The following is a 24,984-nucleotide window of genomic DNA, read 5'->3' as shown; positions in this document are numbered from 1 at the left end:
ATGCATTTTCTCAAAATAGACACAAAATGCTGGAGTAACTCAGCGGGACAGGTGAACCTCTGCCTCATCTGAAAGGACTGTCGGGGTTCCTGGATGGAGTCGAGGGAGGAGATGGAGGGACAGGTGTTACACCTCATGCGGTTGCAGGGTAAAGTACCTGGAGAGGGGGTGGTTTTCCCCACTTCTGCACCTCTTGCCTGAGGGGAGAAGAGGGAGTGACTGGTCCTTGATTATGCAGGTGGCCTAAGACAGAATATTACACAAGAGATCACTTAAAAAAAATTAGTTCCAGATAAAAGGTTTGTATATGTATTTTTTTAAAGCGTGGAGTTAACAAAGAGAGTGTTAGTCCCAATGATAGAGAGTCTGGGGAATTAATGAAAAAGAAGATGACAAATGAAAGCAGACATTTTACATCAGACTTCACTATGAGAATACAGGTAACATCCTAGAAGTGATTGCAAACCAGGAATTGGAAGGATGAACTCTGTAAAATAGCATTCCATGGTATTACTGAGCAAATTATGAGCTGACAAGTTGTGATGAACTTCACCCAAGGTCTTAAAATAAATAATGTTCATGCATCGATATCAATTTTTCTAAATTCCCATAATTTGGAGGTTCTGCCAGATTCCAGGGTCCTCCCAGTTTACAAAACTCAACGTGTGTACAATCCGTACATACCAATGAGCGTATCGGATTTGATGCATTTCAGACTCAAACGGTTGGGATTACGCAACAATGCCATCGTGTTTCACATTAAGATTGTGTCAGCTTTTAAATTGGTTTTCCAACATTTAATAAAATTAAAGCTGATTTGATCTTTAGTCTCCTCTCTCAATTTCCTGAGTTTCCATTACCCTCAATTCCCTTATTGTTCCAAATTCTCTGCAGCATATACCAGTGTTCACTGCTACTTTTAGAATTCTAAAAGGATTCGCACGTTGGAAGAAATTCCTCTCTACTCAGTCTTAAATGGTTAACTCTTGACCTTACACCATGTCTCCTTATTTTAGATTTTGTTACTGGGATAAACATCCTAACAGCATTTACTTTATGAACCTGTCTAAGAATCTTTAATGTTTTTTAAAAAGTCATTTTTCATTCTTCTCAATTCCTGCATATTCTTCTCAATGCTTATTTATGATTCATGTTGTGGGGTTTCATAGACTTCAGCCTCATGGTCATTCAATGGCTGGAGCATCTGCTTAATTTGGTCATCTACATTGCATTATTTAACTTCAATAGTAAAAAAAAAACAGGCCACCAAATGTTAAGCTATAAATTCCTAGCTATTAACGCCATATAGCTGTATAGATGAAAAATTGCATCAATATATTTGATAGGTCACCAAGACTGCACTTAATTCAGTTTGACAATAATTGATTGAAAGTATACAGCACGGAAACAGGCCCTTCAGCTCATCAAGTCCTCACTGATCACCGTTCACACTAGTGCTGTTATCGCACCTATCCATCTACTTGCTCCACACTATGGGCAATATACAGACGCCAATTGACTTACAAACCTGCATATCTCTGGATGAAGGAAGGAAACCAGAGCACTCGGAGAAAACTCAACACGTTCAGAGGGAGAACGTGCAAACTACACACTGACAACACCCAAGTCACGATCTTTGGTGCAGTGAGGTTGCAGCTCTGCCAGCAGCACCACTCTGCCAGATATTCTGTGCAAAGCATCTTAGATAAATAAAGCATCTTAGATAAATAGAGATTGAAACCACTGATGTATTTAAGAATCAAAAGGAAGTCTTGAGATGGTACAGAAGCTTTTATTCAGTTCTTTTGAACAAATGCATACAGCTTACATTGTTATGCAAAAATAAATAACTGATCAGTAAATGGAAATCACCAGTTGTGGCACATCCTGTCAGCAGTGGGAAAGTACATCTATTCCTGCATTTCTCCAGGGCATCGAATATCATCAATTTTTAATATCATTTTCACCACTTGGGTAGCCAAAGAAAGTTGTTGCTTCTTTCCAATAAGAGTCTCTATGACATGCTGTTTTTTCATATCTAGAACGAATAGTAAAGCAATTACTGGACTGAGTGAACAATTTATTCCACAACTTCACTGTATTCAAGTGTCTTCTATTAAAATGAATCAATGGCATTTGTAGGCAAGATAGAGTAGTCAATGCATAATACCTCAATCACATACACATTTTTAATTTTCATTGTACATCAACAGTATACAACACTTATTGAAGGCAATTGCATTCGTAAGCATCCGAGTGTTATAGAACTTATTAATTTAATCAATTCCATTCCCAACTTGTCCTCACTTGAACTATCTCTGAAACATCTCACTTTTACGATCTGTTTCCATCATAGGGAACAGACTATTGACTGACGACTATTACACCCTCCAAGTCCCAGTTACCATGCCTACACCTCATCCCATCGTGCCTCTTGCAAGGGTGACAATTCTTTCTCTCAATTTCTAAGCATCTGCTCCCAAGATAAGGCTATCTATTTTAGGACATTAGAGATGCCTTTTTTCTTCAGAAAATGTGGCATATCCCCGTGCTGTTTTGGATGGATCCGTTACTCATGTATCCTGTCCCACAGTTCTGCTCTTGCTCCCCCTTCCCTCAGATGCAACAAGGAGTGTGTTCTGGTCCTTGCCTTTTACCGGACCAGCTTCCATATCCAACACATCATTCTCCAACATTCCCACCACCTCCAACACAATCCCACCACCAGTCACATCTTCCCATCCCTACCTCTTTCCACAGAGACCATTACCTCTGCAACTCCTTTGCTGACTCTTCCCTTCACACCCAACTGCCCCCTCCCCAGATACTTCCTGCAACCATAGGAAATGTAATACCCGTCTCTGCACCTCCTTGCTCACTTCCATTCATGGAGCCCCAGTGGTCCACATCTACAAACCTCATCTACTGTGTTTGGTGCTGCCATTGTGACCTTTACATTATCATATCATATATATACAGCCGGAAACAGGCCTTTTCAGCCCTCCAAGTCCGTGCCGCCCAGTGATCCCCGTACATTAACACTATCCTACACCCACTAGGGACAATTTTTACATTTACCCAGCCAATTAACCTACATACCTGTACGTCTTTGGAGTGTGGGAGGAAACCGAAGATCTCGGAGAAAACCCACGCAGGTCACGGGGAGAACGTACAAACTCCTTACAGTGCAGCACCCGTAGTCAGGATCGAACCTGAGTCTCCGGCGCTGCATTCGCTGTAAAGCAGCAACTCTGCGCTACTGTGCCGACCAAGTGAGACCAAGTGTAGACTAGGTGACTGTTTTGCCGAACATTTGCACTCAGTCCTGCTGAATCTCCTGCTTGCTAACATTTTAACTCTACTAACCAAATCAACCTTTCTGTCCAGTCTCTTGCCAGAGCGAGACAACACACAAACTGCAACTATTGGGTAGTACACGTGGGTATCTTACATTTAATTCTCCAATTTAAGTTATACCTACCGTTCCCCCCCCCCCCCCCCTCTTTCCTGTGCATCCTCCCAACCCCAGTGCACATGCATTTATCCCACTATCCTGGCCCTTTCTCCTCTCTCTGCCATCTCCCCCAATCCACTCGCCCCATCCCTTCCACCTGTATCTCTCCCTCTAGCTTTACATTTTCACCATTTGCATATGGAAGCATACAGACCCCATTCAAATTGACTAACATTCCACCTTGTCGCTCTAGTTTCCATGCCATTTTAAATGGTACCAATTACTCAGATGTTTACACTTGCCTATACACCATCCAAGCTAATATTTCATGAAAAAACAATTGGTCAGCTGGTCAAATGCATTGCTGACTTTCTTTGATCCAAAGTGCTCAATTATGTCACCGAACATTTTCAATCTTTATTGCAATAATTTTGGTAACTCCTTCAACAGAGCTTGGCATGTCCCTTAAATTGTCTAATCAAATCAAACAATACATATTGTGGCTGTACTTCCCATGCTCATCCTCACCAAACTTCTTTAAAATCTTTAAGTCATCCACACCATCTTCCTCTCTTGCCCATGTTAGTACTGAAACACTTCCATTAATTTATTTAGAATTTAGAATACCAGACCCTGCTCCCCATCTGCTTCTCAAATATACATTGCTATTCAATAACAATCTGCCAGAATACCAGGTTCTACATGTACTCAATTCTTATCACACCTGCTGATCCTGACCACTCCATGGTCTTGGTTTTCATAAGGATGTCCAAACATGGAAAGCCATGATTTGCTCCATCTAAGTAATGGGAAAACTGAACTATTTTGTCTTACCACTGTTTCTAATTATGACAATGTGCATTGTCTTAGACGAATGAGATTATAACCAAGTGTCCTATTCAATACTGCACTGAGCTTTTTGGGTAATTTTACCTGATAAAAAACAAAGCATGCAATTTGCACATTATGCTCCCATATACGGTAATGTTGATATCACTTTAGTGTTGTTGATCCCTATAAAGACCGCCTACTTTCACTCCTTCATTGCCAGTTTACTTTAATCATTGCCAGTTTTAGCTCCTGCCATACTCATCCTTTTTGGAACAGACTCTGGAAGTAACAACTTTGTTAACTTTCTTCCTATATTTCATACTATCAACTAGGTCATCTGAAATTCAAACTTACATTTATCAATATTTTTGACAATTACTTTCCTTTGAAGCTTTTTGAACCGTTAAACCTTGTTAATGGTTCTATATCAATTGAAATTATTGCAACTTTGATTGAGGCGCATCTCAATACAAAACATCAACAATAACAAGTAAAAGATCCATAATACATATTGGCTAAATTGTAAGCCATTTATCCTTACATGCAGTTTAAAAAAAAGGTTACATACCATTTGTCCCCTTGTGTAAACAATCTATCCCCAGTGCAGAGTTGTTCTCCTTCACCTGCTTAGCTCGAACTTCTGTCATTGTCTGGATCGGGTTGTAACCACTGTTTTCTGCCAGTGACATTGGAATGACTTCTAGGGCATCAGCAAAAGCTCTCATTGCATATTGTTCTAAAGTAGGACACTGTATAACAAGAGAGACAGAACACAAAAATACTGAAATGCAACTGCCAGTATTACACATGATCAGAAAAAAATTGTGGAATATTCTCTCTAGGTTAATCAATAATTCTTGAGGATACTTGGCATATATATTAAAGAACAAAAATAGTCACAGCAAATGAAAATCTTGTTCATTGAAGCCAAGAACATAGAACCACCCAAAAAGAAAAGATGTTTTTAAATATTTCATTCAATTAGCATTTTACCTTGTCAGCTGCCTCATTTACAGCCAAAGCACAGGCGATCTCTCCAGCACCACCACCATATACAATACGATTATCTTTCACAAGATTTCGGATTACACACAATGCATCATGAAGTGCTCTTTTTGCCTCTTCAATTATCTGGAATAAATTGTAGTCATAATTAAATCAATGCAAATTAAATCACAACACAATTCCACGTTGATATATATCCTGGTCAACAATCTTGAAATATGGCACAGTGCGCATTATTTTGTCAGTAAAAAGCTAGGCGAGAAAGATAAATTACCTCTAACAGTGCATTCAATAAAGTTAAAAGACACCATAACAGGTAGCAAAAATGCCAAAATCAAACAATCCCAAAGCTGGTTTACTCAAAAAGCAAGCACACACCTTTTACCATGAATCTATACTTATGGATATATGAAAAACATGTCAAGTCAAGTTTATTTGTCACATATACATACAAGATGTGCAGTGAAATGAAAGTGGCAATGCCTGCAGAATGTGCAAAAAATTACAATTACAGCATAAAAATATAAAATTAAAAAAATTAGTTCCTGGAGATATAATAGTTAACAGTCCTGATGGCCTGTGGGAAGAGGGGTTGCTATTGAGGGCGTGCAGCATAGGTTCACTAGGTTAATTCCCGGAATGGCGGGACTGCCGTATGTTGAAAGGCTGGAGCAATTAGGCTTGTATACACTGGAATTTAGAAGGATGAGGGGGGATCTTATTGAAACATATAAGATAATTAGAGGATTGGACACATTAGAGGCAGGAAACATGTTCCCAATGTTGGGGGAGTCCAGAACAAGGGGCCACAGTTTAAGAATAAGGGGCAGGCCATTTAGAACGGAGATGAGGAAGAACTTTTTCAGTCAGAGTGGTGAAGGTGTGGAATTCTCTGCCTCAGAAGGCAGTGGAGGCCAGTTCGTTGGATGCTTTCAAGAGAGAGCTCGATAGAGCTCTTAAGGATAGCGGAGTGAGGGGGTATGGGGAGAAGGCAGGAACGGGGTACTGATTGAGAGTGATCAGCCATGATCGCATTGAATGGCGGTGCTGGCTCGAAGGGCTGAATGGCCTACTCCTGCACCTATTGTTTATTATTGAAACTCCGTCTCATCCTCTCCGTTTTCACAGCATGACAGCGGAGGCGTTTGCCTAACCGTAGCAGCTGGAACAGTCCGTTGCTGGGGTGGTTGGGGTCCCCCATAATCTTGCTTGCTCTTGATCTGCACCTCCTGATGTATAGTTCCTGCAGGGGGGCGAGTGTAGTTGCCATGGTGCATTCAGCTGAACGCACTACTCTCTGCAGGGCCTGCCTGTCCTGGGCAAAGCTGTTCCCAAACCAGACTGAGATGTTGCCAGAGAGGATGCTTTCTACAGCCCCAGAGTAGAAGCATTGAAGGATCCTCAGAGACTAAATTTTCTCAACTGTCTGAGGTGGTAAAGGCGCTGCCTTGCCTTACCAACCAGTGCGGCAATGTGTGTTGTCCATGTCAGATCCTCTTTGATATGGACTCCCAGGTATTTAAAGCTGCTTACCCTATCCACAGTAGACCCATTTATTTCCAGTGGCGTGTACGTCCTTGGGTGTTGAGCCCTTCTAAAGTCCACAATCAGCTCCTTCATTTTTTTGACATTCAAGAGGAGGCTATTGTCCTGACACCAGAGTGCCAGATCAGCCACCTCCTCCCGGTAGGCCTCATCGTTGTCGGAGATCCGGCCCACCACCAGTGTCATCAGCAAACTTGATTATGGAGTTTGAGCTGAACCTGGCCACAGTCATGTGTGTACAGGGAGTACAGTAGGGGGCTAAGGACGCAACCTTGAGGGGATCCTATGTTCAGGGTGAGGGGGCTAGATGGTTTCCCCATCCTGACCACTTGGGGCCTGGTGGTGAGAAAGTGCAGGACCCAGGCACACAGAGGAGTGTTAAGCCCCAGTTCCAGCAGCTTCTCAGCAAGTCTGGTGGGGACTATGGTATTTAAAGCTGAACTAAAGTCAATGAACAGCATCCTCACATAGCCCCCCTTCTGGCTGTCCAGATGAGAGAGTGGTGCCACTCTTATTGTAATTGCAATATAGGTCCCTCGTTCTGGAGTTTAACCACCATGCGAGAAGGTGAAAACAGAATGAAACCCAGCAAACTCAACAGAATGCAAGGAAAATTGTTAAGAATCACTTTGTTTAATTCAAATAAGGCAATCCTATGTTTCAAACATGTCTGATCACAAATTGGTGGTGCTGAATGTCTGTGATTCTTCATCTGGAAGTTGCAACATGCATTTTTATGTATATAAATTTTCAAGATCAAGAAATTGATGACAACATGGAACTGAATCATGATGGGTTAACGCTTGAAGCACATTAACCATGATATTAAATGGTGGAACAGGCTTGAGGAGCTAAGTGGCCCACTCCTACTCCCATTTTTTTGTGTTCTGTTCATTCATGTGTAATTAAGCAACATCTGGCTTATCTCAAATTCAATCTCTGGGTAATGTCACTAACTAAGTATGCACACAATCTGGAGCGGTGGGATTGATGAAGTTCTAATTTGTTGATGGAATGTAGAGATAACATGAAAAGGGTGAAACCTGCAGCTGTGAATACAATCATTTCCTTACTTCAACAAACCATGATAATACAACTACACAATTATAGCACTATTCACCTGGATGACCAAAGAAATGTTGACAGACGATGACACAATGTCTAATTAAATGATGGAAAGAGGTTGAAGAATGTGAAATGCATTATTGTCCTTCCTTGATCGTTGTCACAAAGGGCATTCATGACAACAAAAAAACAGGCTGGAAAGATCTACTATTCAAAATACCATTTGGGATGAACAGTGCAACAGCATCTGACATTCCAAAGTCAGATTTAATAAATGATTAGGATAACTGAAGTACATTCAACATTAACAACATTCGAATTAAAGTATTAAAGAAATTAGATCATTTATTAAAACCCACCATAACCAATATTATTGCACATTTCCATATAGAAAAAGCTTTGTTTTGTAATACAAGTTCAAAGCACCGATACGATCTAATATTTCATTATCACTTTAACATTTACTGCAAAACAAAAATATAAATAACTGATTTGATGAAAAAACAATATATAAACTGAAAGGATAATTCAAATTTAGTTCTCTAAATTACTACACATACCAAATAGAAAGTGCTGGAGGAACCCAGTGGATTAAGCAGTGTCCGTGGACGAAAGGACAGGTAACATTTTAGATCAGGACCCATCTTCAGACACCACAGATGCTGCCTGACCCACTGAGTTTTTTTGTTCAAGATTCCAGCATCTGCAGCTTCTTATGTCTATCCCACATACCATTTTATTTCCACCTCTGATGAAGATAGTCACTGCCCTCGAGTTCTGGCACTCTTCAATCACAAGCATCCTGTCCTTAGTAGTTCCAAAAGATATTTCTCTTACGATACCAGCACTGCCGAGCTTTTCAGGTGAAAGTTCTGAAAACCGAGGAACAATGCGCCCCCCAGTGGCAATAGCTATAAGCTGAACACAAAAAAGTTTTAATGGTACTCTGTGCTGAAAACACTGGCACTCTACTAAAATATGAAGCAACTGTACTCACCTCAATTTCAGGCCCACCAACCCAACGTATAGCCGGAAGCTTATTCTGGAGGAGCAAATGGTTTGCTTCATCATCAAATCCCCACTGGCAAATAGCTAGATTGGCACCGGTAATTTTTACCTGATAAATAAAATATAATGCCAAGAATTAGTGCACAAGGTTTATCACAAAATTTTAGTCTGATCAGGGATGCATTAACTGACCTGATTGATCATTTCTGCGAATTTATCCTTTTCATATTTTTGCAATGCTTTGTAATCTTCCACAGAGGTCACATCAAGCTTATGCTTGGTTTTTGGTTTTGGTGGTTCAAATGGGCACGTCAAAATTGCAAGCTTTGCATCTTTTACCACCTAGGAAACAAGATATTTAAATATGCATCTTACAAAATTTATAAAGGCTTATTGTTATTTCAAGACTACAATCGAAATAAATTTTAAACTGCACTACAAATTATGCAAAGAGTAGGAATAAACGGGTCCTTTTCAGAATGGCAGGCAGTGACTAGTGGGGTACCGCAAGGCTCATTGATGGGACCCCAGCTATTTACAATATATATTAATGATTTGGACGAGGGAATTTGAATACAACATCTCCAAATTTGCGGATGACACGAAGCTGGGGGTTAGTGTTAGCTGAGAGGAGGATGCTAGGAGGCTGCAACATGACTTGGATAGGTTAGGTGAGTGGGCAAATGCATGGCAGATGCAGTATAATGTGGATAAATGTGAGGTTATCCACTTTGGTGGCAAGAACAGGAAAGCAGACTATTATCTGAATGGTGGCCGATTAGGAGAAGGGGAGATGCAACGAGACCTGGGTGTCGTGGTACACCAGTCATTGAAAGTAGGCATGCAGGTGCAGCAGGCAGTGAAGAAAGCGAATGGTATGTTGGCATTCATAGCGAGGGGATTTGAGTATAGGAGCAGGGAGGTTCTGCTGCAGTTGTACAGGGCATTGGTGAGACCACACCTGGAGTATTGCGTACAGTTTTGGTCTCCTAATCTGAGGAAAGACATTCTTGCCATAGAGGGAGTAGAAAAGGTTCACCAGATTGATTCCTGGGATGGCAGGACTTTCATACGAAGACTGGATTGACTCGGCTTGTACTCGCTGGAATTTAGAAGATTAAGGGGGATCTTATAGAAACGTACAAAATTCTTAAGGGGTTGGACAGGCTCGATGCAGGAAGATTGTTCTCGATGTTGGGGAAGTCCAGAACAAGGGGTCACAGTTTAAGGATAAGGGGGAAGTCATTTAGGACCGAGATGAGAAAGTTTTTTTTCACACAGAGAGTGGTGAATCTGTGGAATTCTCTGCCACAGAAGGTAGTTGAGGCCAGTTCATTGGCTATATTTAAGAGGGAGTTAGATGTGGCCCTTGTGGCTAAAAGGATCAGGGGTATGGAGAGAAGGCAGGTACGGGATACTGAGTTGGATGATCAGCCATGATCATATTGAACGGCGGTGCAGGCTCGAAGGGCCGAATGGCCTACTCCTGCACCTATTTTCTATGTTTCTATTTCTAAAAAGTATTGTTGGCAAAAAGATGGTAACACAATGACAAATTTAGGTTATGCAAATAGTTATGGTGTGCATGCCTCACTTTTACAATGCAAAAATGTCATACCTTTGGCATTTGTGGATGGCTAAATTCTTTGTCCACCACAACTCCTTTAATTAACTGTGTGTCCTCAAGTTTTCCACCAACTTTACCTTCCACCTTCATCAACTCAAAATCTACATCCTTGCGCTCCATATCAGCAACAGATAGGACTGCATTCACAGCTATTTCTGCCATTTGCCTATGGCAACGATTAATACTGTAAAAAGGAGATTTTTTTTTAACATTGGGAGAACAGAAAGATGAATTGATTGAAAGAAACAGTATCGAAACAGGCCTTCAGCCCACCTTATTCATGCCGATCATCAATGTTCACACTAGTTCTGTTATCCTACTTTCAAATCTACTCCCTGCACACTAGGGGGAATTTACAGAGGCCAATTAATCTACTAACACCCGAGCCTTTGGGATGGCGTAGGAAACCAGAACACCCAGAGGAAATCCACGTGGTCACAAGGAGAATGTGCAAACTCCACACCGACGGGACCCATGGTCAGGATAGAACCCAGGGTCCTGGCGCTGTGAGGCAGCAGCTCTACCAGCTGCACCACTGGGGTTGAATCATCTTGAGTTCTCAGTTTCGGTATTCAATTTTGAGTACATACAAAATGATGACCACTAGGATACCAATTCCCAGCAGATTCAGCTTTCAAATCAAAGCTGCCATAAAAATCTGAAGTGGCAGAAATTTTGACAATGTCACCATTTAACTCACAAACCTAGCAATCATTGAGATGTGACCCAACAACCACAAAGTCTTTTTGGAGGAGAGCGCTCCTGGATTTAGATCCAATAACAACAACACATTTCCAGATTAGAATGGCAAATGACTTGGAGTGCTGGTGGTGCTGCTGTTTCCATGCACATGCTACCCTCATCCTGTTTGATGGCGGAAGTCTCGTGCTGTCACCCGAGTAGCACAATGGATTTTGTGGTTTGCACATTCCAGTCACAGGTCATCGGTAGCTGAGAAATTAATGTGGCAGTTGTGCTCTCTGTTCCTACCCAAGAAGCTGGATATAATTTTTCCCAAATTCTTTGTCTGCTACACCCATTTCCCTATGCAGGAAAGAACTGCAGATGCTAGTTTAAAATCGAAGGTAGACACAAAATGCTGGAGTAACTCAGCAGGTCAGGCAGCATCTCTGGAGAGAAGGAATGGGTGACGCATTGGGTCGAGACCCTTCTTCAGACTGAAGCTGCCTGACCCGCTGACCAGCATTTTGTGTCCACATCCATTTCCCTCTTATCTTGTCTTACTTGGGCAAAGCAACTGTAATAGATCATCTGTGAATTCATCACCAACATTTATATTCTACCCTTCCAGCCCTTGAATAGCCCTCTTTATGATGATGACATTGTCTGCTCATTATCCTGGCAGCCCTTTCCCCTGCCCTCGAAGTTGGTACTGTACAGACCAAGATAAACAAACTTTAAGGTTATTGTACCTTCATGACCTTCTCAACATCTCTTACTTCTTCACTACCCAGCTTCCCAATAGATACCTTTCCATTCTAAACCCCCCAGACAAGTGCACACCCACAAGTATGTCTAAAATGACAGATCAACTCAAATGACCAGGGTGGAATTTAGTGATTGACATCAACTGAATGATAAACCTATAAAACCAAAATAATGCATTCTAAGGCAGAAGAATTTGTCACCACACATATGAAGTGGTCATCTGAGCTAGCAATTAGAAAACTCTCAATGCAAAAGACCGAACAGGCTAATCATTGATGTCAAAAATGTTTGAATTATAAGTAGGGAAACAAAACTTTCATACTGGAAAAGGTAGACGTGGTGAAAGGTTTGAGATTTTTTGAGAGGTGGTGTAATGAAATAGATAAGATGGTTATGTGGAGAAAAAATTACAAAGATCCCCTTATCCTTTTGATGCAAAACTGATCAACGCTTAGAATGAGGAACTGACTGGAGTAGAAGAGAATTATTTAAGGAATATTTACAAGCCAAGTCACTCCACAATCCAGAAACGAACTACAAAATCATTTCTGGGGAACTCCAAACACGTTCGTGAATGAGCTAATAAATAATTCACAAGTGTGCAAGAAAAGATCAATCAAACCACATATATGGTAATGTACCTAGTTATCACATGCCTTTTAACTTATCACAATTTCAAATTACTTTAATAATTTTAAACTTTTAGCACCTTCAGTAACTGATACAATACATGCAATTTATACTCACACTTTAGAGCCAAGTGCCGTCATAGCTGTTTGAATCAGGGGCTCTTTGTTGTTTGGATCCACAGGAAAGCTGTCACTGATCTTGTCCAGTTGTTCAATAGCAATGCGGGCAGCCAATTCGTAACCATCAGATACGCGTATAGGATGAATACCACGATCCAATAATTGTTCAGCTTGTTCCAACAGGGCACCAGCAAGAACTGAAAAAAAATTGCCCATTTAAGCTTCTAAAGGTGTAGTTCATACAAATGGAGTTCCAATGCATTAATTATTTGGCCAATCAAATGTTTTGTAGACGACTAAAGCTTTAAACTCGAAATATATATTATATAAATAAATGTAAAACATCTAGAGCTTACCTACAACACCTGTGGTACCATCGCCAATTTCATCATCCTGAGACTTTGAAAGCTCCACCATCAATTTAGCAACTTGATGGTCTACATCCATCATACTTAAAATGGTAGCACCATCATTGGTGACCGTCACTTCTCCATCCTTGTCCACCATCATTTTGTCAAGCCCTGAAATGGAGTAATGGTAAATGTGTAATGACTCATTTCTAAAGCAAAAGGATCAACCGAATACTGCCAAGGTAGCTCATCACTACCCAGTTAAACATTTTTCATTTTGATGAACCAGGGAGTGTGTTTATCGCCAACTGTCATTTGTCGCAAGTTGTTGCAGTGCAGCATTATGTAAAAGATCAGGTGAAGTGATTTTGTTTCTGAAATGCTACCCTTGGTAATAGGAACTGTACCACAGAACACATCAGCTTTGGAAACGGTAAGCGATGGTTTTACCAAAATATTATGAGGCACAAAGAATTTTAAAAGGAACTTGATAATTGATCATTTGAGAATTTTTTGAATTAATGGAGTCTTGAAATATTCTACAAAGAGAAAAACAAAAATCTGACATTGGCCATGAAGAGAAATTAGGAAACAGTTATTCACACAAAAGGGATAAAGAAACATGGAGCGCTTCCACAACATTTGAAAACATAAGATTTCATTGGTCAGGGCACCAAGTATAAGTGTCAGGCGGTCATGATGCAGCGTTATAGGATTTTGGTTAGGCCGCATTTGTTGTATTGCATACAGTTCTGGTCGCCCCATTACGTGAAAGATGTTGAGGCTTTGAAAAGAGTAAAGAGGTTTCCCAAAATTATGCCTGGATTAGAAGGTATTAGCTACAGGGAGAGGTTGGACAGACATGGAATACTTTCTCTGGAATGCTGGAGGTTGCAGAGAGACCTGATTGAAAGTTATAAAATTATGAGAGGCATTGAATTGTGGGGAGAACTGATTAGGAGTATATAAAATTATGAGTAGCATGGTGGACAATCAGCACCTATTTCCTGGAATAGAAATATCAAATATTAGAAGGTACTAGTCAGGCGTGGACCCGTTGGGTCCAAATCTCTCCTGCTGGGCCGGCAACCCTCCGTGCAACCCCCCCCCCCCTCAACCACCCTTATCCCCCCCCCTGCTTCATCCCCCCTCAACCACCCTTACCCCCCCCCTGCCTGCACCATCGCAAAGTTGAAATATCGCAAGTCGAAGCATCGTAAGTCGGGCAGTATCTGTGTTAAATCAACGAGCCCCAACTGCGCACGCGCTGGCCTTCCCCCTTTGTGACGTCAAAAACGCAGCCCGGGGGCGACGGCCATCTTGTTTCACCCTCTGCCGCCGTGCTGCACCATGGGAGGATGGTCGGGCGCGGGGCACGCTGGGACAGGCCCCAGTCCTCCCGGCGGGGGGGGGGGGGGGGAGAGAGAGAGCATTTATCAAAGATAGCGGCAGCTCATCGGCTCAGCAGCCCCCCCGCCCCCCCTTCATTGGCCACCATTCCCATCACTCTGGCAGGTCCTGCCCCTGGCGGCCATCGTGCCCCCCCACCCCCCCCCATGGGAAAGCAGGGACAATCTGAAGTTAGAGAAGTCAATGTTCATACCACTGGGGTGTAAACTACCCAAGCAAAAAAATCTTCAGTCTGAAGAAGGGTCTCGACCCGAAACGTCACCCATTCCTTCTCTCCTGAGATGCTGCGTGACCTGCTGAGTTACTCCACCATTTTGTGAAATAAATACCGTCAAGCAAAATATGAGGTACTATTCCTCCAATTTGCGCTGGGCCTCACTCTGACAATGGAGGAGGCCCAGGACATCTTGACTACACTTCTTACCACCCTGTTTCCTGTAAATACTCTATCCCCTACTCCCAATTCCTCCGTCTACGCTGCATCAGCGCTCAGGATGAGGTGTTCCATACAAGGGCATCGGAGATGTCCTCATTCTTTAGGAAACAAGAGTTCCCCTCTTCCATTATAGATGAGGCTCTCACAAGGGTCTCCTCAATATCTCGCAGCTCATCTCTTGCTCCCCCTCCCCATATTCGTAACAAGGACAGAGTCTCCCTTGTCGTCACCATCCACCCCATCAGCCGTCAATACAACATATTATCCTCCAACATTTCCGCCGCCTCCAATGGGATCCCACTATTGGCCACATCTTTCCATCTCCACCCCTTTCTGCTTTCCGCAGAGACCGTCCCCTCCGAAACTCCCTGGTCCACTTGTCCCATCCCACCCAAACCACCCCCTCCCCAGGAACTTTCCCTGCAACCGCGGAGATGCAACACCTCCCCCCTCGACTCCATCCAAGGACCCAAATAGTCTTTCCAGGTGAGGCAGAGGTTCCCCCGCACCTCCTCCAACCTCATCTACTGTATCCGCTGTTCCAGGTGCCAACTTCTCTACATCGGCGAGACCAAGCGCGGGCTTGACGATCGTTTCGCTGAACACCTCCGCTCAGTCCGTCTTAACCAACCTGATCTCCTGGTGGCTCAGCACTTCAACTCCTCCTCCCATTCACAATCTGACCTTTCTGTCCTGGGCCTCCTGCATTGTCAGAGTGAGGCCCAGCGCAAATTGGAGGAACAGCACCTTATATTTTGCTTGGGTAGTTTACACCCCAGGGGTATGAACATTGACTTCTCCAACTTCAGATAGTCCCTGCTTTCCCTCTCTATCGCCTCCCCCTTCCCAGTTCTCCCACTAGTCTTCCTGTCTCCGAGTACATCCTATCTTTGCCTGCCCCCTCCCGACATCAGTCTGAAGAAGGGTCTCGACCCGAAACGTCACCCATTCCTTCTTTCCAGAGATGCTTCCTGACCCGCTGAGTTACTCCAGCATTTTGTGCCTACCTTCGATTTAAACCAGCATCTGCAGTTTTTTCCCCTAAAGTTTAAATGAGGTGTGTGGAGCAAGTTATAATAGAGAAATGGAGGATATTTAAAGGTGAAATTTTGAGAGTACAGAGTCTTTATGTCCCTGTTCGGTGGAAAGGAAAGAATAATAATTTGAAAGAGCCGTGGTTTTCCAGGGAAATTGGACACTTGGTTCGGAAAAAGAGGGAGATGTACAATAAATATAAGCGGCAGGGAGTAAATGAGGTTCTTGAGGAATATAAAGAATGTAAAAGGAATCTTAAGAAGGAAATTAGAAAAGCGAAAAAAAGATATGAGGCTGCTTTGGCAAGTAATGTAAAAGTAAACCCCAAGGGGTTCTACAGATATGTCAATAGCAAAAGGATAGCGAGGGATAAAATTGGTCCATTAGAGAGTCAGAGTGGACAGCTATGTGCTGAGCCGGAAGAAATGGGGGAGATATTAAACAATTTCTTTTCGTCGGGATTCACCGAGGAGAAGGATATTGAATTATGTGAGGTAAGCGAAACAAGTAGAGTAGTGATGGAAATTATGAGGATTAAAGAAGAGGAGGTACGGACACTTTTGAAAAATATAAAAGTGGATAAGTCTCCAGGTCCTGATAGGATATTCCCTAGGACATTGAGGGAAGTTAGTGCAGAAATAGCAGGGGCTATGACGGAAATATTTCAAACGTCATTAGAAACGGGGATGGTGCCGGAAGATTGGCGCATTGCGCATGTTGTGCCTTTGTTTAAAAAAGGTTCTAAAAGTAAACCTAGCAATTATAGACCTGTTAGTTTGACATCTGTGGTGGGAAAATTAATGGAAAAGATACTTAGGGACAATATATATAATTATTTGGATAAACAAGGCCTGATTAGAAACAGTCAACATGGATTTGTGCCTGGAAGGTCATGTTTGACTAATCTTCTTGAATTTTTTGAAGAGGTTACCAGGGAAATTGATAAGGGTAAGGCTGTGGATGTTGTCTATATGGACTTCAGTAAGGCATTTGACAAGGTTCCACATGGAAGGTTGATTAAGAAGGTTAAATCGTTGGGTATTAATAGTGAGGTTGCAAGATGGATTCAACAATGGCTGAATGGGAGATACCAGAGGGTAATGGTTGACAATTGTATGTCAAGTTGGAGGCCAGTGTCTAGTGGAGTACCCCAAGGATCTGTGTTGGGTCCACTGTTGTTTGTCATTTACATTAATGATCTGGATGATGGTGTGGCAAATTGGATTAGTAAATATGCAGATGATACTAAGATAGGTGGTGTAGTTAATAATGAAGTAGAGTTTCAAAGTCTACAGAGAGACTTGGGCCTTTTGGAAGGGTGGGCTGAAAGATGGCAGATGGAGTTTAATGCTGATAAGTGTGAGGTGCTGCATTTTGGTAGGACAAATCAAAATAGGAAGTACAGGGTAAATGGTAGGGAATTGAGGAATGCAGTGGAACAGAGGGATCTGGGAATAACTGTGCATTGTTCCCTGAAGGTGGAATCTCATGTGGATAGGGTGGTGAAGAAGGCGTTTGGTATGCTTGTCTTTATAAATCAGAGCATCGAGTATAGAAGTTGGGATGTAATGTTAAAATTGTACAGGGCATTGGTGAGGCCGAATCTGGAGTATGGTGTGCAGTTCTGGTCGCCAAATTATAGGAAGAATGTCGACAAAATGGAGAGGGTACAGAGGAGATTTACTAGAATGTTGCCTGGGTTTCAGCACTTAAGCTACAGAGAGAGGTTGAGCAGGTTGGGTCTTTATTCTTTGGAGCGTAGAAGGTTGAGGGGGGACTTGATAGAGGTTTTTAAAAATTTGAGAGGGACGGACAGAGTTGACGTGGGTAGGCTTTTCCCTTTGAGAGTGGGGAAGATTCCAACAAGGGGACATAGCTTCAGAATTGAGGGACAAATGTTTAGGGGTAACATGAGGGGTAACTTCTTTACTCAGAGGGTGGTGGCTGTATGGAATGGGCTTCCGGTGGAAGTGGTGGAGGCAGGCTCGATTTTATTATTTAAGAGTAAATTGGATAGGTATATGGATGAGGGGATTAGAGGGTTATGGTCTGAGTGCAGGTAGATGAGACTAGGTCAGGGAGAGTGGTCGGCGTGGACTGGTAGGGCCGAACGGGCCTGTTTCCGTGCTGTAGTTGTTATATGGTTATATGGTTATCTCTTGTCTTAAAAAAAACAGAAGCTTACCTTTTGGTCCAAGGGATGTTCTCAGTGTATTTGACACTGCTTTTGCGGCCATGATATGCGACTGCAACAAGCAATAACAAAACTATTAGAATTTGAAACTTTGATTATGAAAAAGTTTTCTATTGAAATATATTCCTGCATGCAAAATTAAAATTGCAGTTTTTTATTATACATCAATTCAAATAATCACATTGATTAACCAGATTTCTCAATTATCATGTTTTTTCAAAAAAAGTTGTTCACGGTAATATTCAAATGAGACCAACTGGAAAATCTTTGTTTATAGCATAAAGAAATAGGACATTTTGAGCAGAACACAAAGTACAAATTCAATTATTTTTTCCAAATATGTTCCCTGCGTTTTCATTCAGTTTGATATTGGTGCAGAATAAAGTCTTGCTTCTGAAATTATACTTACTTAGAATCTAGAGTATGGACAGATCCAATACAATATATTGACGTGGGTGTGCTGTTGATGCGGCCAACACTGACCAGAATAAAGCTTTTGACAAGCAAGGTGTCAGCTACAAAATGCACAGCAGCAACTCATCAAGACTCCTCAGACAGCACGTTCTAATCTCAACCAGCTAGTATGGGCAAATGCAGAGCTTTATTACCATCATGTGTTGGTACACTAAGATACAGTGAAAAAGGTAGGATTTCCCTTCCCAGCTCCCCCTAATGGAGGTGTCAAAATGCAGGCGCCAGAGTTAGAGGATTTCAGATGTCCACCTCTTCCCCCCTCCCCCGAACCCAGAGGATGGTTGCAATCTGTATATGTTGCTCGAGAAGATGTTGGAGGCAGTAACTCACATTTATAAAAATATCTGGATGTGTACTTGCCTACCCAACGAATAAAAAGTTGGTCAGACTAAGTGCTGGTAAATGGATTACTATTAAATAGGTATTTGATGGTTGGCATTTTCAAGACGGTCATAAGGACCTCTATGCTCTATGACTACATGTTTAAATCTTTCTTATAGTTTTGTTTCTATTGGGTGGGGGAAAATTGATTAATGATAGAAAAAGATGTGTATTTGAAGAAGAATATCGTAAAGTATTTTCAGTACCAAAATTTGAGGAAGGATATTCTTGCTATGGAGGGCGTGCAGCGTAGGTTCACTAGGTTAATTCCCGGAATGGCGGGACTGTCGTATGTTGAAAGGCTGGAGCGATTGGGCTTGTATACACTGGAATTTAGAAGGATGAGGGGGGATCTTATTGAAACATATAAGATAATTAGGGGATTGGACACATTAGAGGCAGATAACATGTTCCCAATGTTGGGGGAGTCCAGAACAAGGGGCCACAGTTTAAGAATAAGGGGTAGGCCATTTAGAACGAAGATGAGGAAGAACTTTTTCAGTCAGAGGGTGGTGAAGTTGTGGAATTCTCTGCCTCAGAAGGCAGTGGAGGCCAGTTCGTTGGATGCTTTCAAGAGAGAGCTGGATAGAGCTCTTAAGGATAGCGAAGTGAGGGGATATGGGGAGAAGGCAGGAACGGGGTACTGATTGAGAGTGATCAGCCATGATCGCATTGAATGGCTCGAAGGGCTGAATGGTCTCCTCCTGCACCTATTGTCTATTGTCTACACCATCAAAACATTAAAAATGAGACAGTTCCTCAGGAATCACAAGAAACTGCAAATGCTCGCAGCTTAAGCAAAACACTAAGTGCTGGAGTATCTCAGCAGGTCAAGCAGCATCTGTGGAGGGAATGGCCAGATGTTTGGCCTGAGAACTCTTCTTCAGACCCTTTTCTCAGTGTGTTTTTCTGCAAATGCACATCCCTGCAGCAATAACATGTACATTAGTATTTATGTTGAAGAAGGGTCTCGACCCGAAACGTCACCCATTCCTTCTCTCCCGAGATGCTGCCTGACCTGCTGAGTTACTCCAGCATTTTGTGAATAAGTATTTATACCAAGATGGCTAATCTCAGCAGCAATTATTCTCAAAAGGTAAAAAATAGTGTGCCTTTATTTCCATTTTACTGGCTGCAAAGAGAATTGTGCATATTCTAGTAATAAAATGCATTAATATTAATAGATTATATTATTTGGGTGTCATTAATAATGGCAAGTATGTGAATGACCTGGAAAAAGTATAGATGAAATATTATAATGGTTCCAGGTGTAAGGGACATAGCCAACATAGTCGACTGAAGCAGTTGGGATGGTTCCAAAGAAAGGTCATCATCTGAAATATTAATTCTCCTCATGGATGCTACCCGATTTAAATATTTCCACTATTTTCTGTTTTAATTTCAAAATTCCAATTTCTGCAGATTTCGGGTACGAGGTTATTTTTGATTGAGAAAATATTTAAGATAGTAGACACAAAAAGCTGGAGTAACTCAGCAGGACTACTAGCAGCATCTCTGGAGAAGGAATGGTGACATTTCAGGTCAAGACCCTTCTTAGAATAGACAATAAAACTGTTCCTATTAGAAAATCTTTCAGGGAACGGGACATTATTAACAATTTGAGCAGGGAAGACTTGTTTTTTTTAAAAATTGCATGCATGGTAAAAACTTAATTAATCAGGGCTTCCAAAAGTTAACTGAACAGGCACTTTCAGGAAAAAATACCATTAAAAATCAGGCACGCAACCAAAAGAACAAAGACAATGAGCCAAAAGATTTGCTTCTTGTCAATTTTCTGGATAGATATCCACTAACGACAGAATGTTTGATCCACTGGTAAACAAAATTAGGATTATGTTTTTTTAAATGTAGTTAGACATGGCATCATGGTGCCACCTAATATGCATTCTCACTGCTGGATATAATTTCAATCCCAACCTTTCAGATCTGTTAAAGGCGACCATTTTTCGCTCGTCGTTACAGTATATATGCTGATGAATTCTAGTCCTTGATCGTCCAAATCAATGATTTAAAAATATATGAAAGGAAGACGCCCTGAAACCCATTGACTAAATATTCCAGCTACTAAATCCCTTTTGATCTCGCCATTTTCAGGTCTTGTTTCGGGCTGCGGATCGATGGACCGGCGACATTTTCGGGGGCTCACACTCTCCGCCGATGGAAAGTGCGGTCACCTGAGCCGATCGATGCCCAACAGTGCTGCGGCCGGGATGAAATGTTCAGCTCACCCAGGGCCCCGACCGCTTCCCCCGCCCCTCTACTCCATTTTCAACCGGGCCCACCGTGCTCCCCCTCACATCCGCTCATAACCCAGCGCGGTGTCACCGCCTTCACTCGGGCCCGGGGCGACATGAGGCACGTTCTCTCTGTGGAGCCGTGGATCTGTGTGCGACCCGGCCATTGTGGCTGCAGCCACGTCTGTCTCCCCACTTCACTGCCCCCGCTCCCCCGGCCAACGGCAACCATGCGGCGGCGGCGGCTACCGACCGACCGGCAGCACATGGGAGCGAGCAGCGCTCCGCTGAATGCGGCTTCTTCCCGCTTACCTTCAGCGCCTCCAGCCCCGTCAGCCGGGTCTTGCTGTCCTGGTCCTTGATGATGATGAAGGGTCGACCATATTCATCGAAAGCGAGCGTCCCGATAGCCGACATGTCGGCGTTAGGTCGGTCGGTAGGGCGATGGCGATGCAGGGAGGTAGGGGAGGCGGGACCCAGGCTTCTGGAAGCGTCTGCCTGATTGCACCAACTGCCCCATCCTGGGAAGGGTGGAAGGGGAGGAAGGGAAGATCACCCCACCCTACAGCCGAATAAAAACCACGATCAAATCCCCAATATTCCTATTTTTTCCCCGCTTATCAGAAATAATGTTTTAAAGCAAGTTTAATAGTTAATGATGTGATGAAGACAACTGTTAAATGTAACTGGTGAGGTGTGTGTCAGTATGTGATGGTTTGGTCCGCGGTCACGTGGGTGGTGAACACGAGAAGCGTCGGCTCGTGCGAGGCTGCCTGTGACGTAACGACGCAAGTGACGTCCAGAGGCGAGGTCGGATGAACCGCCTCCCGCCAAAATAACGGCGGCGCCTCGGGTTGAACGGAATCGGACATCTTTGCCGCGCGCGGCTGCGGGAACCCGGGCCCAGGCGCGGCTGCGGGAACCCGGGCCCAGGCGCGGCTGCGGGAACCCGGGCCCAGGCGCGGCTGCACCACCCCTCACGGTATAAAACATGGAGCTGAAGGTCTGAAGAAAGGCCTTCAACCCATTCCTTCTCGCCAGAGATGCTGCCCGTGTCGTATCTTTTGAGCTGAGGATGAAGTCAGTCACTGTTACAAGATCATAAATTAGAATTAGGCCATCGGCCCATCAAGTCTATCCCGCCATTCAATCATGGCTGATCTTTCCCTCCTAACCCCATTCTCCTGCCTTCTCCCCATAACCTCTGACACCTATATTAATTAAGACATAAAAGATAGATCCAAAGTGTTGGCATAACTCAGCGGGTTAGGCAGCATCTCAGGAAGAAAAGGAGATGGTGATGGTTTGGGTTGAAACCCTGTCTTCAGAGAGAGGGAGAAGGGGGCAGTGAGGAGCTGGGGGCGAGGACCATACAGGGCACAAATAGTCTCAGGCAGGGTAAGCTCATTGTTCAGGAAGGTGTGATCTCAACCTGGAAACAATGTGGAGAGGGGCACAGCGGTAGAGTTGCTGCCTTACAGTGCCAGATACTCAAATGTTCGATCCTGACTGGGTGAGGTGAACCTGGAAAAAACCTTGGCATCATCCAGGTTTACCATGAAGTCCTGGATGTGAGGGACGGGGTTTCGGTTGGCTGTTGTGACCTCGTTGAGACAGCGGTAGTCCCTGTGGTATTATGGGAATAAGAGTGTAAGGAATGCGGTGGCCGGAGGTGACGTGGGGACCCGGGGTGTGGCAGTGAGGGAGTTGCCCGGGCATGCAGACAAGCAGGCGGCTGCTGTACAGAGTTGCTAATTAAAGGTATACTCCGTTTACGTCGTGGTACGAGCTTTATTATACAAATAAACGCGACATGGTGTCAGAAGTGGGATCCTTGTAAGCAAAAATATAAAAAAAAAAAAAAAGAGGAAGGGGTATCGTTTGGCGCGAGATGGGAGACGAGCCTGCAGATATGGCGCAACCCACACCAACTGCTACGTTCACAATACAACCTCCAGAGCCATTCGATTTCACCAAGCCTCAAGAATGGGAGCGTTGGATCAGGAGATTCGACCGCTTCCGGCTTGCAAGCAATTTAAACGCGACGTCAGCAGAAAACCAGGTGAACACGTTAGTGTATTGCATGGGCGATGAAGCTGAAGATGTGCTAAAGGGGCTAACGCTAACTGCAGAGGAGAGGAGGGAGTACACAGATGTCAAGGCGGGCTTTGATGCATTTTTTGTACCTAAAAAGAATGTAATCTATGAAAGAGCCAAGTTCAATCAGCGTGTGCAACTGCCAGGTGAAACGGTGGATTCCTTCATCACTGCTCTGTACGGATTAGCTGAACACTGCAACTATGGACAGTTACAGAACGAGCTGATCCGCGACAGGTTAGTGGTCGGGCTGAGAAACGTCTCATTGTCAGAAAAGCTACAGCTAGACAGAGACCTAACCCGTGCAACTGCAATAACAAAAACAAGGCAGTCTGAACAAGTTAGACGACAGTGGTCTGACTTAAGAGGAGAAAATAGCGGTGCTAGCAAGTGCTCTAATGTTGATGCAGTATATGCTAAAAGCTACAGAAAACCCAAATTTCCCTCAAAGCCTCAGCCACAAGCACAAACACCAAGCAAAAATAGACTTAATACACGGCCTCAGCCAGGTTCAAAGGCCTGTTATAGATGTGGAAAAATGCCCTCGCATGGGAAATGGGAATGCCCTGCTAAAGATGCTGTGTGTCACAACTGTGGCAAAAAGGGACATTATGGTAGAGTGTGCAGAAACAGTGCAAAATCTCTCAATGCTGTCACTACAGAGGAAGAAGAGAGCTTTTTCCTGGGAGCCGTGGATGCTGGAAGAGACCCGTGGACGGTGCAGCTAGAAGTGAGACAAAAAAAAGTGTGCTTTAAAATAGACACTGGTGCTGATGTCACCGCCATGCCAGCCGAGGTGTACTATGACATTACAGGGGGGCATGATGTGAAACGCCTGGCAGTGTCGACACGCCCATTGTTTGGGCCAGGGGGCGATGCACTCTCTGTCCTGGGTGTAGCCAGAGAAACACTGCGCAGAGGCAGAAAGAAAGCCATAGAGAACATTTATATAGTAAAAGACCTGCACACTGCACTGTTGGGAAGGCCTGCCATAGAACGACTTCAGCTTGTGTGCAGGGTTAACGGCATCACCGTGGAATCAGTGAAACAACAATATCCGAAGCTGTGTAGCGGCTTGGGTCTTGTTCGGAGGCCATACTCAATTAAATTGAAGCCAGAGGCTGTGCCCTTCTCTCTCCACACGCCACGCAGAGTCCCTCTGCCGCTTATGGGAAAAGTGAGGAAGGAGATAGACCGTATGGAGAAGATGGGCGTAATCACCAAGATTGAGGAGCCGACTGATTGGTGTGCCGGGATGGTGGTGGTGCCGAAGAAAACAGGTGATGTTCGCATTTGTGTGGACTTCACAATGATGAATGGATCAGTATGCAGAGAAAAGTTTATCCTGCCTTCTGTCGAGCACACTCTGGGCATGCTAGCTGGCGCAACAGTATTCAGCAAATTAGATGCCAACATGGGCTTTTGGCAAGTACCATTGACAAAAGAGTCTGCCAAATACACCACCTTCATCACGCCTTTTGGGCGCTACTATTTTAACCGTCTACCCTTTGGCATAGCATCAGCACCCGAGCACTTTCAAAGGATGATGATGACAGAAGTGACCGGTGGCCTGGAGGGGGTACTGTGTCACATGGATGACATCCTGGTCTGGGGACAGA

General features: G+C 43.5%; 1 protein-coding gene across 1 annotated transcript; it reads right to left on the bottom strand.

Annotated features, from left to right (window-relative positions):
• Window positions 1–1,776: 1,776 nt before the first annotated feature.
• cct5 (chaperonin containing TCP1, subunit 5 (epsilon)) lies at window positions 1,777–21,770 on the bottom strand. Its single transcript, XM_078423263.1, has 11 exons — window positions 21,581–21,770; window positions 18,150–18,210; window positions 13,090–13,254; window positions 12,732–12,930; window positions 10,527–10,719; window positions 9,101–9,250; window positions 8,898–9,017; window positions 8,633–8,818; window positions 5,279–5,416; window positions 4,854–5,034; window positions 1,777–2,038 (listed from the first exon to the last, which is right to left on the bottom strand). Exons 1-11 carry the CDS (start codon window positions 21,683–21,685, stop codon window positions 1,911–1,913), a joined length of 1,626 nt encoding a protein of 541 aa, XP_078279389.1. The 5' UTR covers window positions 21,686–21,770; the 3' UTR covers window positions 1,777–1,910.
• Window positions 21,771–24,984: the final 3,214 nt, after the last annotated feature.

Source organism: Rhinoraja longicauda, chromosome 2 (genome assembly GCF_053455715.1).
Source record: "Rhinoraja longicauda isolate Sanriku21f chromosome 2, sRhiLon1.1, whole genome shotgun sequence".
In the NCBI taxonomy this organism is placed as follows: domain Eukaryota; kingdom Metazoa; phylum Chordata; class Chondrichthyes; order Rajiformes; family Arhynchobatidae; genus Rhinoraja; species Rhinoraja longicauda.
Note: the sequence above shows the minus strand (reverse complement) of the source record. Positions and strands in the feature narration are given on the sequence as shown.

Coding starts and splice junctions, on each gene's coding strand:
- cct5 (XM_078423263.1), bottom strand. CDS start 21,685: ATGTCGGCTATCGGGACGCTCGCTTTCGATGAATATGGTCGACCCTTC. Junction 13,255..18,149: donor AACATCCCTTGGACCAAAAG/GTAAGCTTCTGT, acceptor ACTCCATTTCAG/GGCTTGACAAAATGATGGTG. Junction 9,251..10,526: donor GCCATCCACAAATGCCAAAG/GTATGACATTTT, acceptor CTTGTTTCCTAG/GTGGTAAAAGATGCAAAGCT.